The 22,512-nt window shown below is 44.4% G+C and overlaps 1 protein-coding gene across 4 annotated transcripts in view; it reads right to left on the minus strand.

The window, feature by feature from the left end:
- Nucleotides 1-2,016: 2,016 nt before the first annotated feature.
- The window catches only part of LOC128693955 (uncharacterized), a 123,070-nt gene continuing 102,574 nt past the window's right edge, over nt 2,017-22,512 (minus strand). For all 4 annotated transcript variants that reach the window (XM_053783885.2, XM_070090935.1, XM_070090933.1 and 1 more), the window contains 6 exons: nt 12,162-12,337; nt 11,027-11,212; nt 9,956-10,196; nt 6,880-8,081; nt 6,341-6,529; nt 2,017-3,942 (listed from right to left, as the gene is read on the minus strand). In XM_053783885.2, the coding sequence (XP_053639860.2) occupies nt 2,703-3,942; nt 6,341-6,529; nt 6,880-8,081; nt 9,956-10,196; nt 11,027-11,212; nt 12,162-12,337 (3,234 nt within the window). In that variant the 3' untranslated portion in view covers nt 2,017-2,702. The remainder of the gene's footprint in view (nt 3,943-6,340; nt 6,530-6,879; nt 8,082-9,955; nt 10,197-11,026; nt 11,213-12,161; nt 12,338-22,512) is intronic.

The following is a 22,512-nucleotide window of genomic DNA, read 5'->3' on the forward strand; positions in this document are numbered from 1 at the left end:
GACCTAAATGCTGAAGTAGGAGAAACATTTAAAGAGTGTGTGGTAGGTAAGTTTGGGGTGTCAGGTGTAAATGATAATGGGGGCGTTTGACTGAACGTTGTATAATATGTATAATACGTTTTTTGTGTGTGTTCCAGACCTGAGTTGCCGTATGTAAACCAGCACGACACGCAGGAGTGGGATGAAAGTGACGATCACTGGATATCAGCTGTGGAAGCAACCGAGACACCACCACATCACTGGCACATCTTCCTCCCCTCCCACGAAGATGTGATTACTCGTCAACCTCAGGCAATACCGGAAAATCCTGTCGCACCCCAGCGGTCCACTCGCCGTCCGTCTTACCCAGAAGAGCAGCAGACACACTATGCAGCCGCCCAGCCGGCACAACACCGACGTCCTCATCCCTCAGCCCACGTTCGTCGGCGTCATCACCCCAAACAGCGTCCCACGCGGGTTTTCATGGACCTGAGCCCTCAAAACCTGCGTCGCCTTACACACCCTCAGCCATCAGTGCGTCCCCACGAACCAGTTGACAACGTCGACCGCAGATATTACTCTTCCTACGAACACCACTCGCTCCATGACGAGGAAGAGGAATCCCCTGATTACACATTCTACGAATCTCAGCGTTACCATCCATCCCATGGTACTGATGACACACCTCCAGGACAGCATCCCAACCATCAATATCACGGGGAAACCGTAAAGTCACCTCACCAAGAAAATTTTCACACGTCTCCTATTCTCACTCCTAGCACCTGGAGGCCCCGCTATATAAGCACCAATTCCTCGCTTTCCACCGCTAGTGTCAACACAACCACGGCGGTGTCACGTACACAACCTTTCTCCAAATATACCTCGACTATCACATCCAGGACGGCCCAGCACAACTCTACCTCAGAAAATTAATGATCCAAATATTTATAAAAATGACATTTTTTTTTATTCCGTTGTACTGAATATTAATTTAAGCAAGCAATTACTCACGGACATGTTGTAAATAAAAATAAATTATATGTATATTTTTTTGGTCGTGTAGGTCAATTTGATGTAGATTTTTTGTTACCTTTATGTTGGTACGTGAAACACCCCACAAAGCACCGTGTTTGGTACATTGTACGGTCACCGTGCTGTGTGTACGTCCTTGACCGTAAAGACACACCTGTTGCAATACTCATTAGTGTAGGTCATGTACAGTGTGTATGTCACGTCGTTAAGAGTGCACTAGAACCTGGTGTTCTTGAGCAGAGCAGAACCTGGTGTTCTCGAGCAGAGCAGAACCTGGTGTTCTCGAGCAGAGCAGAACCTGGTGTTCTTGAGCAGAGCAGAGCCTGGTGTTCTCGAGCAGAGCAGAACCTGGTGTTCTTGAGCGGAGCAGAACCTGGTGTTCTTGAGCAGAGCAGAACCTGGTGTTCTCGAGCAGAGCAGAACCTGGTGTTCTTGAGCGGAGCAGAACCTGGTGTTCTTGAGCAGAGCAGAACCTGGTGTTCTTGAGCAGAGCAGAACCTGGTGTTCATGAGCAGAGGAGAACCTGGTGTTCTTGAGCAGAGCAGAACCTGGTGTTCTTGAGCAGAGCAGAACCTGGTGTTCTTGAGCAGAGCAGAACCTGGTGTTCTTGAGCAGAGCAGAACCTGGTGTTCTTGAGCAGAGCAGAACCTGGTGTTCTTGAGCAGAGCAGAACCTGGTGTTCTTGAGCAGAGCAGAACTCAGATACGCAATTTGATTCGACAACCAGTTTGCTTTGAAAGTGGGTGTTGTGACTTTGTAAATGGTCCAAGTCGGACCGAAACGTCGTCGTAAGCATCTCTCTCCTATGTGCGGGTTATTTGTGTATTGTTACAGTCAAGGTATTGTGTCTTTCTGCTCTTGAAGGTTTATATAAAAGTCGTATTTACACAGTCCAAGACCAATTGCAAACATTTCTTTATTAAGACGATACTCACCCTGAGAAAGTGACTTGGGTGAAGTGTATGTTCGTAGTGGAGGAGGAAGGGGAAAATGAAACACTTAATATGTCACGAATAGAATAAATATTAAAACGATGACCACATACACGATACAATTTACATATACAAATCAACCACAATGTATATTTTGGTTTATGGTCGTACATAATATGGAAAAATATATTTGACCTGTAACACTATTAGTAAACACGAAATATCAATAGCAGTCTTTCACAGAAAGTACAAATAGTAATTATCATTACAATATAAAGGGTGTAGCTGGGCAGAAAACTGCCTACAAGTTTAGCTTGTACTATACAAACGTTTCTAACATGCTGGCTACTGCCATGGTCATGACGTGCCTACCTGCCGGGCCTGCCAGGGCGCTCACCACAACTCATGCCATCACAGCTGCCACCATCTAACCCGACATCAGTCTGGGGCTCATGACTTGGTTATCACCCCCAGCTGATGCGAGCAGAGCTGCCACTACCTGACCTGACATCAGTCTGGTATTAACGCCCTGGCCCCTCACCATCAGCATAACTTGCCCAGGTAAGGTTAAGCCACGGCTGCGGCGTCACACCTTCACCAGAACACACGCTACGATCCTAAACGACTAACAGTGAAAGCAAACTCTTCGGTACAATGAAACGGAGGTGACGTATTGAATTGGCAAGAAGAGAACGCCTGAGGATGTGCAGAACGATAAATGGATGTGTGATGGGGGTGAGTGGAGTGACAGTAGTAGGGCTACGTAACAGTCAGTGAAGTCTCCCCACCACACACCACTTGACTCGCTGCCTGGCACTCTCCACCAGCCTGGTTGAAGGCTTGACCCTCGGGACACATTGATACCAAGTGCATACGATGGTTAAGACAGGTATAGAAGACTCTACACTGGCTGTTGACGTCGCCGTGAACGCCATCACGAAGGTGCTGGCAGGGGTTGTGGGCGGGGCACATCATGTGACTCTGCTGCTCACATGTCTTGCTGACAGGGCTGAAGAGCAAGTGTGATGGGCACACCGACCACTTGGAATGTTTCCCACACTCTAGATACTGCTGACACCGAGAAGCTATACTTGTATAGCTTCCAGACGGAAGATTTAAACATGCAGTATTTCCTACTGACTCTCTTGCGTATTTAATCAACACTAAATTATCAATACTTTCATCCGTCAGCTCATGACTGTCATTATGATCAAAATACTTAACAGGCGCCTTTGGTTCCGAGAATAAATTCAAAGAAAATGAGTTGGAAGTATCTAAAATAGTACTGCTGCTTACTTCACCCTCTTCTAGCAAATACCTTAATGGAATATTTCTATTTGGCTGATCGTTGGTTCTTTTCGAATGATTGGAACAGGAATGACTATACAGAGGGACGCAGAGATTGCCATTGAAGAGTTGGTTCACGGGACAAGATAATGTTTGTAACTTTATACCATCTTTACAGACAAAATATTTCTGACACGCAGAGCTTGGATCGGGATAATGACCAGTTTTTTTGCCCACACAGTCACGATCATGAGTGGAGGTTGGGCAGGTGTAGGTGGAGGAAGGCACGCAGCTCCTACCGTCGTGTACCTGCCCACTCCCACACTCATACTCATACTTCAGACCTTCGTTACAATAAAAGTATTTACGGCAGCTGGATATGATATCTTGGTAGAAGCCATTGTTCATTTCTTTACAGGGGGAACTCCCTGGACATGTAAACTGATCCTTCGAGACACAAGAGTCACCATTGAAGACCTTCCCGTTAGGACATTTGAAGTTAATACGACGTCCCGAACTGCAATAGTAAAAGCCTTGACAGTAAGTGTTGAGGTCAGGGTAGTAGCCGTCACTGTGGTGACACTCGTCTACACTGATGGTCGGTGGCTCTGGGCACGTGTACTGGCTTTTGACAACGCATGTCTGCCCATTGAACACTTTGTCTTGTGGACAGTGATGAACCAACTTCTGGCCGTCGTAGCAGTAGTAGTACCTGTTAAAAATTTGAATACATTTAGTGATTTATAAAATATGCATAAGTGCGTGTTCAAAATATGACACAAGGATTAATGCTGCCTTCTTTATCCTCTCATACGCCGAAAATAAGGCAAGTGAATACACGAATAGCCCGCACATAGGAGACAGGAGCTTACGAGGACTTTTCGGTCCGACTTGGACCATTTACAAAGTCCCACTAACAGAAAAGAGTGAGGTCCAAGACGGACCGAACGTCATCGTAAGCTTCTCTCTTCCACGTGAGGGCTATTTGTGTATTTCAGTCACGGTATTATGCCTTTTTCTTCTTTATAAGTGAAAATATCAGACTGAACAGAAATAGAAACCTGTAACTACTACCAGCACCCTCATCCTTTCCCCTTAACACCTTTGCATTCCAGCCACCACCATCATCCACAACCACCACTGCCCACTCCTTTGCTCCCTTCCCTACTCCCTACCATCCCCCAACCCCCCTGTCCCACCGTTTTTCGTTCCCTCTGGAATTTCCATCTTTCCTCCTCACGCAGTCTGGCAATATACACATCTTCACGCCAGCTTAACGTAGCCTCACCAGCCCTCTTCATTAACATTCAACCTGCCTCTCTCTCTCGCCCTCCGTTTCGATTTAGTGACAATTTTTTTTTTTAATTACGTCCAATCTCCTTTCTTCTGACCTGCTTTCTCCATCCAGTTTCCATTATTAAGGTGCATTACTAAGGGGTATTATTAAGGAGCGTTATTAAGGTGCATTATTATGAGTTTAGTTTTTCTCCTTAAATAAAGTTTTAACATGTACAGTGCTGAGATTTGAGTATCTGATGGAGGGAACACTGGAAGAAGCTGAGGAGGAATGGACTCTGAGGAGAGTAGAGTATATAAATGAACAGGAAGAAAGATAATAAACGAAATGAGGAAAAGACAAACTGGCAGGCTGGACTTGAGTCCTGGAGATGGGAAGTACAGTGTCTGCACCCTGAAGGAGGAGTGTTAATGTTGTAGTTTTATAACTGTAGTGTAAAGCACCCTCTGGCAAGACAGTGATGGAGTGAATGATGATGATTTTTTTTCTTTTTCGGGCCACCCTGCCTTGGTGGGAATCAACCGATGTGTTAATAAATAAATAAATAAATAAATAAATAAATATATATATATATATATATATATATATATATATATATATATATATATATATATATATATATATATATATATATATATATATACAAAACAACCACTCTGAAAGAATAGAGAAATTCCAAGCGCTTTCATAGTTCCTTGATAATGTGAGTAGTCACGAAAGCGCTTGGAATTTCTCTATTCTTTCAGAGTGGTTGTTTTGCATATTTTGAAATCACCTGTTTACTGTGATCTTATTGCATATATATATATATATATATATATATATATATATATATATATATATATATAGATATATATATATATATATATATATATATATATATATATATATATATATATATATATATATGTCGTGCCGAATAGGCAGAACTTGAGATCTTGGCTTAAATAGCAACGCTCATCTTGCCATATAGGAGAAGTGAAAATTTGCGTATGCAATAATTTCGCCAAAATCATTCTGAACCTAACGAAAAAAATATATTTCACTGTGATTGTTTAGTATTAAATTATTGTAAACAAATCTAAAATATATTTAGTTGGGTTAGGCTAAAATAAATTGTTCTTGTTATAATAAGGTTAGGTAAGTTTTCTAAGTTCCTTTTGGTGCAAAATTATAAGTTTTTACATCAACATTAATGAAAAAATATATCTTTAAACGTATAAGAGAAAATTTTAGAAAGGGCTTAATTTTAAATGAGTTCTTGCTAACTGACCAGTTTTACATATTCGGCACGACATATATATATATATATATATATATATATATATATATATATATATATATATATATATATATATATTATATACACATACATATATGATGAAAAAATGGTGAGACGTAAACGAACGGAAGGAGAGGAGACTCCAGGGAAACCTGGACAGTCTACAGGAGTGGTTAGATAAATGGTTATAGGAATTCAATCACAAGAATAAAGTTATGCATATGAGGTGAAGGAAAGGGAACAGACACTGAATACAATCTTACAATGAAAAATACTGAGTCAAAAAGAAGAAGAATGATTTAGGAGTTGGTGTAATAGCGAGTATATCACCATAAGCACGCACCAAGAAAACAACTAGGGCAGCATATATGCCAGACACGAACCAAAGAAGTGCTTTTTAGTAACCTCAGCATTTCGAATGAATAGAGACGAATTAGTACATATTAAACTAAAGGAAATATTTCTGACGTAGCCGCCTACAGAACTGTTGATAATGAGGGTAACATCTTCAACACTGGACAAGTATCGTACCTCTTGCAGCCTGAATGGATGTCCTGGAAGACGCCTCTCTGGTGGTAGGGGCACTGCTGCTTAGTGCCGTCACTGCTGCACATGTAGGTTTCTTGTCTGACGCAAGTCACTCCGTTGAACACCATCCTTGGAGGACATTCTTGCCTCTGCACCTGCACCCCGCCACTGCATGTATAATACTGTCGGCACCTGTTGCAGAGATTCGAAATTAGATTGCAAGAATTGCAGTGAAGGATTAAGTGCAATGTAAAGTTACTCTTCAAGATATAGATGAATTTGATCATGTCCGACTTTAAATAAAATTGCACACTCGTCCAACTGATTTAAATAACTCGCACACTGAACGTAATTTTAAGAGACTGACGAATAAACTGCTGACCTCCATGTGATTGTTTCTCTTGAACTTTTCAAAACTATCACTTATTTGCTTATTTCCATCAGTGGCAACCATTTGCAGCTATTTTATAAAACTCTGTTAATTCACACTGAAAAGAAATCATGAGAGGCATAAGTCAAACTCTGTAACTAGTATTACTTACCCAGTTGACAGGTCTTGATAGATGCCGTCAACCTTAGCCACACAAGCTGTGTTGACACTGGAGGGACAGGTGTAGAAAAAACTGGGCATACACATTCGTCCGTTGTACACCTCACCTGCGCCACACGCACGGTACCACATTAGTGTCTCGTTCTGGCAGAGGAAGTGACCCTGGCACCCTCGATCAGTGTCCACGAAATTTCCATCGCTGCGGGAATAACACAGCGTGGAGGCCGGACAGTACACCTGCGAGGCTTCCCGACACACCTGCCCATCGTGTAGTTGGCCATCGGGACATATGTAGTGCATTTTTACTCCAGAAATGCATTCATAGTAAGAATTGCAAGAGTCTTGCAGGTCCTGGTACACTCCATCACCTCGTAAGAGGCAGTCTGTCGCGTCAGCAATCACTGGACAGGTGTAGTAATTCTCTGGTACACAGCGCATACCATTAAACTTCTGCTGAGGAGGACATAATTTCGTAGATTCCTTTGTCCCCTCACGGCAGTAGAAGAAGCGTGTGCAGTGTGAAGTAACATCCAGGTAGTAGCCGTTAGGGCGTGAGCTGCAGTCAGTGTCGTGGGTGCCTGGAGAGCGAGCTACCCTGTTGGTGAAGTTACTAGGAAGGTGGGGACCTGGTCGCCCAGGACAAGGGTAAAGCATGGGGTCTACACACTGATCACCGTTGAACACGTGGCTTCCAGGACACGTGTGCTCGCTGAGCTTACTGCCTCCTCGACAGTAGAAAAATGTTTTGCAACTAGTTTTCTCAACGGTATAATATCCGTCTATCTTAGTGGAGCAGTCTGGGAGGCGCGGCCGTAAGGTACAGATGATATTCTGGTCGTCGACACATTCTCGGCCATTGAAAACAAGCCCAGGTGAACATATGAAGGCACGAATGAATTGCTGATGACGACATAAGAAGAAGCCACGACAGTCAGAGTCGGAGGCTACGTGAAACCCGTCATCTCGTCCCTCGCAGGTTCCGCGGCCTTCCCCCCAGCAGGAGAAATTATGCGCGGAGACACAGCGGCGACCGTCGAAGATTTGGTGTCGAGGACACTCCTCCAGCTTGACAAGGGCACCATTGAAGCAGCGAAAGTAGGAGTGGCAGGGGGCGTGTAGGGAAGCATGGAGACCATTGACACGCCCCTCACAAGCCTGTTCGTAACACACTGACGACGTGCTTGCTACACACCGCTGCAACAAAGAAATATTCTCAGATACAACACAAGTTACAGCTACTTCGTAACAGCGTAAAAAACACAGAGCCTTGCAAGTTTATATTAATTTATAATTTACAATGATTCTAAAAGTAATAGCGAAAACTAATACTATGGAAGAAATCAATAACTTATATTTCGTCTCTCAGTTGCGTAACACTTCCTTCCTGTTGACGCTATGGTAAAACCATTCTTCATCTAAGATGTATTTTTCCCTTCGTTTTCTCTGAGCAAACTTAATTATCTCATATCTCCCCAAGTCGTTGCATACATTACTAATGAGGCAATGTGACTTTTAGCCTATGATTTGGTGAGAATTATGGAATACTGGCTATGGAATGAGACTTATGGCTTTCGCGGTAAATCTTGTAGTATACTGGTTGCATTACTAGCAAGTTAGTAATGAATGTTGCGCACTAGTAACGATAGCAACAACTTGGTCACGACAGCAGCAAATTGATCATGTGAAAAACTTTTGTTTTTTTAAGAGCGCTGAATAAAACCTTGGTTTTAATGCTTATAAAATCTTAATAATCGAATCACTCAATCCCTGAGGCTTCGCCAATACATCTTCATACTTCTTCCTCCCTCTTCCCGTGCTGCTACTCTCCATCACTCCATCTTCCTCCCTCTTCCTGTGCTGCTACTCTCCATCACTCCACCTTCCTCCCTCTTCCTGTGCTGCTACTCTCCATCACTCCACCTTCCTCCCTCTTCCTGTGCTGCTACTCTCCATCACTCCACCTTCCTCCCTCTTCCCGTGCTGCTACTCACCATCACTCCACCTTCCTCCCTCTTCCTGTGCTGCTACTCTCCATCACTCCACCTTCCTCCCTCTTCCTGTGCTGCTACTCACCATCACTCCACCTTCCTCCCTCTTCCTGTGCTGCTACTCACCATCACTCCACCTTCCTCCCTCTTCCTGTGCTGCTACTCACCATCACTCCACCTTCCTCCCTCTTCCTGTGCTGCTACTCTCCATCACTCCACCTTCCTCCCTCTTCCTGTGCTGCTACTCACCATCACTCCACCTTCCTCCCTCTTCCTGTGCTGCTACTCACCATCACTCCACCTTCCTCCCTCTTCCTGTGCTGCTACTCTCCATCACTCCACCTTCCTCCCTCTTCCTGTGCTGCTACTCTCCATCACTCCACCTTCCTCCCTCTTCCTGTGCTGCTACTCACCATCACTCCACCTTCCTCCCTCTTCCTGTGCTGCTACTCACCATCACTCCACCTTCCTTATACACCTACAACAGTGTTTTCACGTGTGGATAAATGGCTGCAGCAAGACAATAGCAGCGTAAAGCCTTATTTCCTAACATTCTTCCAACCTTTGAGCAAGTTAGTGTTAGCGTTCCCTGCCCATTAGGTACTTTGTTAGTGTTTCCTGCACGTTTGTTAGTTTGTTAGCGTTCCCGGTAGGTTTATAGACTAGTGCACGCGGGTCATTAAGACATCAATTCATTTATGCAATAACATCAATAATACTTAAATTTATAAAAGAAGAATTAAGGTAAATCTCAAGCGTATATACACTGAAAAATATCTACCTCTAGGTGTATATACCATGTAAATTATGTAACAGAATATATTCACAGGTGTCACGCCTCACAGTCCTACTATTAAAGGCTAATAGGATGGAAGGGAAGGAAAGAGTAGAAGGGGATGAGGAATTGGAGAGGGAGAGGAAGGTCCGGATACTTCAACAGCAGAACTGCTGCCTCAGATGTAAATATTATTCACTAAGAATATAGATTACCTCTTTATGTTCCACACTTTATGTTCCATAAAGTGTGAAGTAAATAGGATGGCACTGCCAATAAATGAACATAGTTTGCCGACGACTGACCTTGAGGGAGTAGTCGAATATGTTGCTGTAGGGGCAGACATGATCGGTCCTGACGCCGTCGCTGCAAGTGAAGTAGGAGGTGCAGGAGGACGCAGGTGCAGGATGTGGGCCATCTGGGAGCCCCCAGCAAGAGGGCGGTGAGCACACCAAGCTAGGACCTTTGCCGCAGGATCCCGTGGACGAGTCCCACACTGCCCCATCCTCACACCACCATCGTCCCGATAGACTACCGTTGTTGCACCTGTAATATCACCATGATTAGATCGGGGGCATGACACGCCATCTGTACTATATGTTACTACTACTACTACGTTATAGTGTCATTACTGATAAGAGTGGACCCATGCTGGTGGTCATGTGCTATGTCAACAAAGAGCCCTCTCGATCTATCTCGTCGTAAATCAACCTCTGTACCTCTCGATCCACCTCGTCATAGATCAACCTCTGTCTACCTCTTCTACTACACTCTATGCACATTTATTTTGTTTTGTTGTATGTTATAGCTTAGCATGAGCCAGTAGGCCTGCTACAGTGTTCCTTCTTTCTTATGGTCTTATGTACTTTATTCCACTGAGTCGTCCCATCTACTTCCAGTAGTCTTCTATGAACTACGTGTCTTCCAGTGTTTTCACTCTTCGTAATGACTTCCTAATTCTAGAAGCCATTTCGATGCATGTCTCTGGAAATTATCTCTTTTATAATTGTGTGTTTAGATGCGGATAACATGCTACATATACGACTGTGAGCAGTTTAGCTACAGTAAGTTCCTCACTGCTGGCTTCTCCATGCAACCTTGTGATTGGGTCGCAGTTAGTGGCTATCACCAACATGCCCAGGATTCATGACCTTCTGTGGTGCAGTTGAATTAAAGGCGACGGACTAGTAACTGCAGACCTCTGGTTCGAATTTTGATTACTCTAGTGAATTATTACATTCGTTCATTAAGAAATTTCAGCGCGCATGCGCGCACGCACACACACACATACAGCAACTGCGGCTCGACCCTTGCAACCACAAATAGGTGAGCATACACACACAGAGGGGGTGATGATATTTGCCACAGGAGCTCACCTGTAGTAGGCCCTGCAGCCGTGCGTGTAGTCTGGGTAATATCCGTTGGTCTGGTTGTGACAGGGAGGCGAGGTAGGTGGCAGGGGAGGGCAGGTTACCTCCCCTGAGGGTCGACACTCATCGCTCCCATAGTCCAGTAGTTCACCTGGGGGGCAGGAGTAGGAGTATACCGCTCCGTCCAGACACCTGCAATACAACGTCCTCATTAATTCATGTCGAAGCGATAAACCCGAAGGGTGTAAGCGTGTCAATAAGAATTTCGACGGAAGCGCTCCTCCCGCAGCCACTCTAACTAGGGGAATATCCAGGGAATAACAGCGCCTGGAGAAATGAGAGGAAACCAGGCTTGATCCTTAGGGAGGGTAACTCCAATTCCCTTGATCAAGAGCCCTTCACCGGCATCAAGGCACCCATCCAACCCTTACCCCTTGAAGGATGAAGGTCTGGTTACAGGGATTATCACAAGGGTTCACTTGGAAGAATTACTATGGCACGTGAATTATCATAATTTTAAACTATAATAACATAAGTATTGCTACGACTGCTCACTGGAGTAAATATTGAATATATACCCTTAATAATCAACAATGTTGTGATCAATGAAATTTTCACGAATACCGAGATGAACACAGAATATTTAACACCTCTAAATGTAGTTTTATTCTCATGGGAGATAAATTGAAGCATAAGAATAATGTAATATAATAGTGGAAGACATAATTTCATGTGTAGTGACACGAAAAAAATAACTTCAGTTTAGTGTTGGTACTACGTAATAATCTCAACTCTAGCAATGACAGAAATTATTAAACCACTTTGTTGTGGCAACAGGTGGTAATGACCTCATCTCCGGCAGTGACATCAAATACTGAGCCCAACTTTGGTAGCAATAGGTGGTAATGACCTCATCTCCGGCAGTGACATCAAATACTGAGCCCAACTTTGGTAGCAACAGGTGGTAATGACCTCATCTCCGGCAGTGACAGCAACTACATAATATACTCAAATGTAGTAGCAACAGGCAATATTTCAACTGAAGCAGTGAGAGAAATTACTGTGCTAATATACAATAGGTAACATATGATAATGTTGTCATCGTTAGTAGAGGGAGCCACACTGATGGCAATAATCTCACCTGTAATAGAGGGCACAACTGGATGCAAGGTCGGGGTAGACTCCGTCCTGTCGCGTGGTGCACGAGAAACTTTTGAAGTTCTTGAGCAACTCAGAAAACTGGGACGATCTGTGTCCCCCTTGCATGGTCTCCTGCAGGGAGCGCAGCAGGTGCTCCACCGACCCCCCACCACACTCCTGCAAATACACACACGTTAGCCAAATTACATATTGAGGAAAGTGCGGCAAGAAGCATATTACACTCGCCAGAAAGTTACAATATCAAGCCTAGTATATATATATATTTAGGTTTAGGTCAGGGATTATATAATAAATTATATATATATATATATATATATATATATATATATATATATATATATATATATATATATATATATATATATATATATATATATATATATATATATCATAGATATGCAATACATCATCACAAACGTCAACATTGCGGAATATCGTGTAAGCTAGGATAAGATAAAGCGAGAACTAATGTGGGAAAAACCACATGTGGTAAAATGTAGTAGCATTAACAAGTCAAGGTGATCCTCTGGATGGCGGACAATTCTCACCCGCAAATTTGGTGCGGATCTCTTGTCATTTAGCCAGTCAAATCATCTCCCGTTTGGAAAACCAACCCGGATCCAGATCCAGTTTAGGTTCATTATCCAGCGAGGGGGAGGAGGGGAGGAAAAAAAAGTTGGAGTAATCTGGCTTTAAATGTGGCTGCTGTCGTAGGCAGCTGTGTCGGGGTCTTAGGATAATGCAGCGTGGAACATGCACATTATGTAAAAAAAAAAAGCTGCTTTTCCACGAGTGAACAAGCTATAATGATCAGTTATATGAAGCCTTTTTTCTTTTTTTAACTTGGCTTGTTCATGCGTGTTTAATTAGCAAGGTCTTCCTGACCCCACCACAGAAGCATTAACTTCAGCCTCGGTGGTTTACTGAGTACACACATCGCTTCACCTTCATCATCTTGATTTTGTTCCTACCTAACTTTGTACTTGCATAAAATTCTACTTCATCCCGTGTTTCATCAGTCATATTTTTACAAACACATTACGCTTTATTCACCCAGAAGTTGCCTCACTACCTTTAACCTCAGTTTTTAAGGTTGATTTAGGTGACTTCGAAATGGACTTTCGAGTGGGGAAACCTAGCGAGCTTCCGGATGCGGCCCAGAACTTCTTGAAAAAGAGTACTAAGCTACGGGACAAGGACGGACCCAAGAATCTAAATCAGGTTCTGGGTGGGGCAGGCAGGCCGGTAGTGATGGTGGGGATTTCCTGAAGCAGCTACTCTCAACCTTCGTGTGTGAGGCGACTGACGGGTAGGTGGAGCGAGGAGGATCAGCCTGGTAAGTACACAAGCTCCACTGGAGCATTTACTGGAGGTCACCTTACTTACGTGTAGTATCTGGCTCCACTCGACTCGACGTCTCTATATCTAGACTAGTTACCTCGTAACACTAATGTTACATGCTGTTATAAAACTATCATTTTTTTTTTTAAATCCTGTTTCAAATCTCGACACATTTTTAAGGATTTCTTGTTCTTAGACGTGTGGAATGCAGCTGCTATCTCTCTCTCTCTCTCTCTCTCTCTACACTGTCGCTCTGGCCTCACTGTGTTGACTTTGTGGTTGTATCTTCGTTTTTTACCAGTGTATCTCAATATTTTGCTCCCACTCAAGTTTCTCTGAGGTTTCTGTACATTAACTTGAGAACGCCTCTTCTAAATAGTTTCAAACTTTCAACATTTGGTTATTTTATTTAGAGGAAGGTTGGTATTATTACTGTTCTGCGTCGGGACAAATGTGTCCTACACAGCTTAACGTTCGGATTTGATAAATAGTTTTCAAAACCGATAATTTGTCGGTTTTGAAAACTATTTATCACATCTGTCAGACACTGCAACCTCATGGGATCTTGATACAAGGAATTCTTCAATACTTGTCCAACCTTTGGACGAAGACCCTCACCAACATCAAGGAACCTCCCCTCAAGAAAGGTTCCTTGATGTTGGTGAGGGGCTCTTGATTTAGGGAATGGGATCTGTGCTCCAGTTCTCCGAATTAAGCCTGAATGCCTTCCACATCCTGCCCCCCAGGCGCTGTATAATCCTCCGGGTTTAGCGCTTCCCCCTTGAATATAATAATAATGGACGAAGACCTACTTACACTAGTGGATGGTTCCACTGTGATCCAGCCTCCTCTTGCTTCCACTCACCTAACTGCAGCATATAAACCACTTCTCTGGCCCTGTACTGCACTTTCTACAAGAGTGATGCACTGAACACATTGATTCCAGACTGAGGGACTGATTACCTCAAACTCCACCTCTCCTTACTCCTTTCTGCTCTGTATTGGACTGATGAAGCCACTGTGTGGCGAAACGTTTCCTTAAAAAGATTCCCATATGTTGCATAAGTGTCTCAATCTTCAAAGTTCGGAATGTTATTAGAGTGTGTGGGTGGCGGTTTTCTAAAATCTATACTGAATTGTTAAGCGTTCCTTGAGGTAATTTAAGAATGCCTCTATGTAACAGATTTAGCCTTGAAAGGCTGAAGTATCTTGATACAAGAAACTCATTATAAATTTAAACTATTTGCTTTCAAAATTGATACATTCTTAACACAGTTGAAGAAAAAGAAGAGAGTAATGCTTTCAGCGTGATAACCAGAGCATACTTCTTTCGGTCGTCTTTAAACTTTCAGTGACGGTGGGTTGTGTAAGTTTTCATTAGCGAATTATTATTAAATTGATTTATCCGTAGTAACTAGTGAAGGCTTCTGAGTGACTTCAATTGGTAAATGCTGATTCATTCTAATTAAAAAAAAAAAAGGCTTGGGGTTAATCTTGTGCTGGGTAGGTGTCACTTTACCTCTTTATTATAGAAATGAGGAATATATATATATATATATATATATATATATATATATATATATATATATATATATATATATATATATATATATAATAGTGTTTATGTGATAAGTTGGGTACCCTCATCCCATCAAAGTCAATTTGTCCGTCTGGCAGCTCGTACGAGGTATACAAGTATCAGTTTCTTCATAAAAATTCTTACATGACTGTAGAGAATTTGTAATAGAATATAACTTTCAACAACAGAACAATACTGAAAACGTGGTCTCTTTATAGCGCTTTTAAAGTTAATTGAGCCGTTAAATAATTTTTTGCACTGCTTTATTGGAGAACCGGTCATAAACTCTGATACAGTTTTAATTTATTTTTTTTCTTCTGCCACGGCTTCTGTACGACGGTTTCAGAACGACTAATCTGATTGGCTTGAAACTTCAAGGGCTGGCGCATGTTACTTAAGGGAAGATTCGTATTGATATTTGGATATTTAGGTAACAATTTGCTACTTGTGCACATGCAAGTAACACAGTGGTTTTCATGGCGTTCCTTAATAATAATAATAATAATAATAATAATAATAATAATAATAATAATAATAATAATAATAATAATCATCTTGATTTCTACAAGTACATGTACAAGGTATACAGACCACAGCTGACATCAATGACATACTGCTATATAGAAAGACCCTTGTTTTGTAGAGCAATTCCCGCAAATTAGGTCAATTTTGTCCCCAGGATGCGACCCACACCAGTCGACTAACACCCAGGTACCTATTTTACTGATGGGTGAACAGGGTCAGCAGGTATGTTAAGAAAACACGTCCTAATGTTTCCACCCGTACCGGGGATCGAACCACGGACCTCAATGTGTGAGCTGAGTGCGACTTATGATCTGCTTCAAACTTTTATCAGAAGTATATTCATCTTAAAAGAAAGTTCGAATTATTACCAATCTGCCAACTGTATTTAAAAAAAAAATATGGGATATACCTTTGTGTGGAATGACGGGAATGCATCGTGCGAGAGGCTTGTAACTTAGTGCTGGTGTACTGTGCTCAGAGGAAGACTCGCATTGACATTGGGCTATGTAAAAGATTAGTGTGCAAATTTCAATAAACTTATAGGCATATTGCTTTCCGTGTGGTAACTAGAATGCCTCTACCAATTGGCTTGAAACTTACAATATATGAAATAAAAAAAATTGTTTCTATATGATAACTTGTTAATAACTTTCCTGATCAGCATTAAAAACGTATATCCCACTGTGTGTGTGTGTGTGTGTGTGTACTCACCTAATTGTACTCACCTAATTGTGGTTGCAGGGGTCGAGACTCAGCTCCTGGCCCCGCCTCTTCACTGATGTGTGTGTGTGTGTGTGTGTGTGTGTGTGTGTGTGTGTGTGTGTGTATTTAGGGCAGAGTGCGGTGAGTTTGTCGGATATGGGGGACACCTTCCTCGGATCACACAGTGAACGAAATAAATCTAGATGTTTTTCCCCCTTTAGTGACAGAAAAGTGTTAGCAGAGTTAATCCCAGCAGACACCCACGACTATACACTCACACTCTACCACACACACACTTGAGTTTTTAACTCTACTTTCGTTCTAACTATATCTAACTTGAAGCTTTATAATACAGAGGAGCCAATTAATTACTGAAAACAATACAACATCTACTGTATTATACAGCTAAATCGTAGACTACTTGCTTTTAAGGATGTATTTTTGTGTATGCCTTATCCAGGCATACCCTCGCTGTATTCCCCGATTATCCGTGCATTAATACATATTTTTTCGTGTTATTACTCAAGACTTTTACGTTGACTGTTGATCCAGCGGAGGTGGCCCTAGAGCTCTAGTTTATCCCTCTTTATACACTGCCTCCTCCCCCGTACGCATGCACGCCCGACGGAGAGAGGGAGAAAGAGAACTAAGCAAGAGAGCTGCTCAATCATTAACCACTGATCCAACGCCAGTGTTTTCATGTCAAACGTTATACGCGTGAAAGTAGAAGTTACAATGTGAAGAACGCAAGAATTTGTTAAGTGGTGGTTAAGCCAGCACCGACCAGAGCCACTCATGACAACACCAGCACCGACCAGAGCCACTCATGACAACACCAGCACCGACCAGAGCCACTCATGACAACACCAGCACCGACCAGAGCCACTCATGACAACACCAGCATCTACCAGAGCCACTCATGACAACACCAGCACCGACCAGAGCCACTCATGACAACACCAGCACCGACCAGAGCCACTCATGACAACACCAGCACCGACCAGAGCCACTCATGACAACACCAGCACCGACCAGAGCCACTCATGACAACACCAGCATCTACCAGAGCCACTCATGACAACACCAGCATCTACCAGAGCCACTCATGACAACACCAGCACCGACCAGAGCCACTCATGACAACACCAGCACCGACCAGAGCCACTCATGACAACACCAGCATCTACCAGAGCCACTCATGACAACACCAGCACCGACCAGAGCCACTCATGACAACACCAGCACCGACCAGAGCCACTCATGACAACACCAGCACCGACCAGAGCCACTCATGACAACACCAGCACCGACCAGAGCCACTCATGACAACACCAGCATCTACCAGAGCCACTCATGACAACACCAGCATCTACCAGAGCCACTCATGACAACACCAGCACCGACCAGAGCCACTCATGACAACACCAGCACCGACCAGAGCCACTCATGACAACACCAGCATCTACCAGAGCCACTCATGACAACACCAGCATCTACCAGAGCCACTCATGACAACACCAGCACCGACCAGAGCCACTCATGACAACACCAGCACCGACCAGAGCCACTCATGACAACACCAGCATCTGCCAGAGCCACTCATGACAACACCAGCACCGACCAGAGCCACTTATGACAACACCAGCACCGACCAGAGCCACTCATGACAACACCAGCACCGACCAGAGCCACTTATGACAACACCAGCGCCGACAAGAGCCACTCATGACAACACCAGCACCGACCAGAGCCACTCATGACAACACCAGCACCGACCAGAGCCACTTATGACAACACCAGCGCCGACAAGAGCCAATCATGACAACACCAGCACCGACCAGAGCCACTCATGACAACACCAGCACCGACCAGAGCCACTCATGACAACACCAGCACCGACCAGAGCCACTTATGACAACACCAGCGCCGACAAGAGCCACTCATGACAACACCAGCATCTACCAGAGCCACTCATGACAACACCAGCACCGACCAGAGCCACTTATGACAACACCAGCACCGACCAGAGCCACTCATGACAACACCAGCACCGACCAGAGCCACTTATGACAACACCAGCGCCGACAAGAGCCACTCATGACAACACCAGCACCGACCAGAGCCACTCATGACAACACCAGCACCGACCAGAGCCACTCATGACAACACCAGCACCGACCAGAGCCACTCATGACAACACCAGCATCTACCAGAGCCACTCATGACAACACCAGCACCGACCAGAGCCACTTATGACAACACCAGCACCGACCAGAGCCACTCATGACAACACCAGCACCGACCAGAGCCACTTATGACAACACCAGCGCCGACAAGAGCCACTCATGACAACACCAGCACCGACCAGAGCCACTCATGACAACACCAGCACCGACCAGAGCCACTTATGACAACACCAGCGCCGACAAGAGCCAATCATGACAACACCAGCACCGACCAGAGCCACTCATGACAACACCAGCACCGACCAGAGCCACTCATGACAACACCAGCACCGACCAGAGCCACTTATGACAACACCAGCGCCGACAAGCGCCACTCATGACAACACCAGCACCGACCAGAGCCAATCATGACAACACCAGCGCCGACCAGAGCCACTCATGACAACACCAGCACCGACCAGAGCCATTCATGACAACACCAGCACCGACCAGAGCCACTCATGACAACACCAGCATCTACCAGAGCCACTCATGACAACACCAGCACCGACCAGAGCCACTCATGACAACACCAGCACCGACCAGAGCCACTCATGACAACACCAGCACCGACCAGAGCCACTCATGACAACACCAGCACCGACCAGAGCCACTCATGACAACACCAGCACCGACCAGAGCCACTCATGACAACACCAGCACCGACCAGAGCCACTCATGACAACACCAGCACCGACCAGAGCCACTTATGACAACACCAGCGCCGACAAGAGCCACTCATGACAACACCAGCACCGACCAGAGCCAATCATGACAACACCAGCACCGACCAGAGCCACTCATGACAACACCAGCACCGACCAGAGCCACTCATGACAACACCAGCACCGACCACAGCCACTCATGACAACACCGGGAAAGGTCATGGAACATAGTGGTTGATCAAGCAGGTTCTCGAGGGGCCAGGCAGGCTATCATGAGTCAAGCAGATTATCAAGAGTCAGCAAAGTTATTACGGTTATCAATGGGTGTTGCAGATTGCACAACATCCTTGAGTTGCGGTTCATGAAGAGTTGTGTTAGGAAACTTAGATATTGGGGTTAGGAAAGGTACTGTGGTTTGTGTTTTGAGGTGTAATGAAGCCTTCTACAGTCCTAAAATCCTTTTCCTATTTAAATAATAATGGTATATAGTACCGAGAGGTTCATAAATAAGACATGTTCAACACTCGGGTATCTTCAGTTCCGAAACAGTTGAGATTTGAGATGTTCGGTCCTCTCAGTCTTGTTTGAGGTGTTCAGTCCCTCATGTAAAATGGGATGAACACCTCCAGTCTCTATTTTTTAACTGATGCCAGCATGTTAGTCACTCACATTCGACTGAGGAAGCCTGCAGCGCAGAAGAAACGTTTCGGAAAAATGTTTGATATGTATCTTATTCATCCAGCACCACTTACTAAGTATACCGTCTAAATATACTTCCTGCGTCACTGCATAAACCAATAACATCTGTGATATATACACTGTAGCTGAACCTAATACCTGCTTTCAGAAACCCCCAGCGAAGTCTTATTTGTGTATATTCGACTCAAATCAAAAGGCTCAGGTTGGAATAGGTGTGCTAGGACGGGTCCTGCCCGGGTCTTCTCCATGTGGTGACCCGGCAATGGCTCCCGAAGGAGTGTAGGATTTTATACAAGTGATGTACCGTGTGCAGTCCTATGACAAATCAGCGACATTGGAGTATGCTGTACCACAGTGGAACTCACGACTCTTAAAAGTAAGTCATAAAACGAGGAAAACTACAGGGATTCCCGGCTGAGGCCAAATGAACTATGCGAGACTGAAAGAATTGACTCTGACGAAATTGGAGGAAGATCAAGTAAAATAAGAAGGAAACTGGAACATGGAGAATAATTAGAAACCAGAGGCACAATGAGCCACAGGAATGTCCATAAATCCATTGTTTTAGTCTTAAAGTGGTCAGAAGGAGGAATAATCTGGATGAAGAAGTGGTGGAGATAAAGTATATACACACACACACACACACACACACACACAGGAAGCGATGTAGTGGAGGCAGGGTCCATATACAGCTTTAAGCAGAGGTATGATAAAGCTCACGGTTCAGGGAGAGTGACCTAGTAGCGACCAGTGAAGAGGCGGGGCCAGGAGCTTGGACTCGACCCCTGCAACCTCAACTAGATGAGTACAACTAGGTGAGTACAGCCTTAATAATGAACAGGATAAGCCCACGAGGTGAGCATGAGTACACCAGGTCACGGCCGGTAAAGAGACTGAGCTAAGTGCACACACACACACACACACACGATCTAGTAGCGACTAGCGAAGAGGCGGGGCCAGGAGCTATGAATCAATCTCTGCAACTACAAATGAGTACTCACGAGGTCTTTTCATAACCGCTACAAGATCTCGTTGGTCTTGCAGGTGTCGAGCTGAAATCTAACCTCTGCAGGCATATATAGGCGAGTATCAGTAGATTAACGCGCAAACGCCGCACACACACACACACACACACACACACACACACACACACACACACACACACACACACACACACACACACACGCACACACACACACGCACACACACACACGCACACACACACACGCACACACACACACGCACACACACACACACGCATACGCACGCACACACGCACACGATTTCAACCACAGGGAGATCGACTGGGAAAACCTGGAGCCACATGGGGGTCCCGAAACATGGAGAGTCAAGATGATGGATGTGGTACTTGAAAACCTCATGCATCAACATGTCAGGGACACAACCAGAGAAAGAGGGGAGGATGAGCCAGCAAGACTGGATCTTGTGTTCACCCTGAGCAGTTCAGACATTGAGGACATCACTTACGAGAGGCCCCTTGGAGCTAGCGATCACGTGGTTCTGAGTTTTGATTATATAGTAGAGTTACAAGTGGAGAAGGTAACAGGAACTGAAGGGGACAGGCCAAACTATAAAAGGGGGGACTACACAGGTATGAGAAACTTCCTGCAGGAGGTTCAGTGGGACAGAGAAATGGTAGGAAAATCAGTAAACGAGATGATGGAATATGTGGCAATAAAGTGCAAGGAGGCAGAGGAAAGTTTTGTTCCCAAGGGAAACAGAAATAATAGGAAGACCAAAACGAGTCCTTGGTTTACCCGAAGGTGTAAGGAGGCAAAAACTAAGTGCAACAGAGAATGGAAAAGGTACAGGAGGCATAGGACCCAGGAAAACAAGGAGATTAGTAGAAGAGCCAGAAACGAGTATGCACAGATAAGGAGGGAGGCCCAGCGACAGTATGAAAACGACATAGCATCGAAAGTCAAATCTGACCCGAAACTGCTGTATAGCCACATTAGGAGGAAGACAACAGTCAAGGACCAGGTGATAAGGCTGAGGAAAGAAGGTGGAGAACTCACAAGAAACGATCAAGAGGTATGTGAGGAGCTCAACACGAGATTTAAGGAAGTATTTACAGTAGAGACAGGAAGGACTCTGGGGGGACAGACCAGATGGGGACACCAGCAAGGAATACACCAACAAGTGTTGGACGACATACATACAGATGAGGAGGAGGTGAAGAAACTGCTAAGGGACATCGATACCTCAAAGGCAATGGGACCGGACATCTCCCCGTGGGTCCTTAGAGAGGGAGCAGATATGTTGTGCGTGCCACTTACCACAATCTTCAACATGTCCCTGGAAACTGGGCAACTACCTGAGGTATGGAAGACGGCAAATGTAGTTCCCATTTTTAAAAAAAGGAGACAGAAAAGAGGCACTAAACTATAGACCTGTGTCATTGACGTGTATAGTATGCAAAATTATGGAGAAGATTATCAGGAGGAGAGTGGTGGAGCACCTGGAACGGAACAAGAGTATAAATGCCAACCAGCACGGATTCATGGAAGGCAAATCCTGTGTCACAAACCTTCTGGAGTTTATGATAAAATAACAGAAGTAAGACACGAGAGA

This window comes from Cherax quadricarinatus, chromosome 33 (genome assembly GCF_038502225.1).
Source record: "Cherax quadricarinatus isolate ZL_2023a chromosome 33, ASM3850222v1, whole genome shotgun sequence".
In the NCBI taxonomy this organism is placed as follows: Eukaryota; Metazoa; Arthropoda; class Malacostraca; order Decapoda; family Parastacidae; genus Cherax; species Cherax quadricarinatus.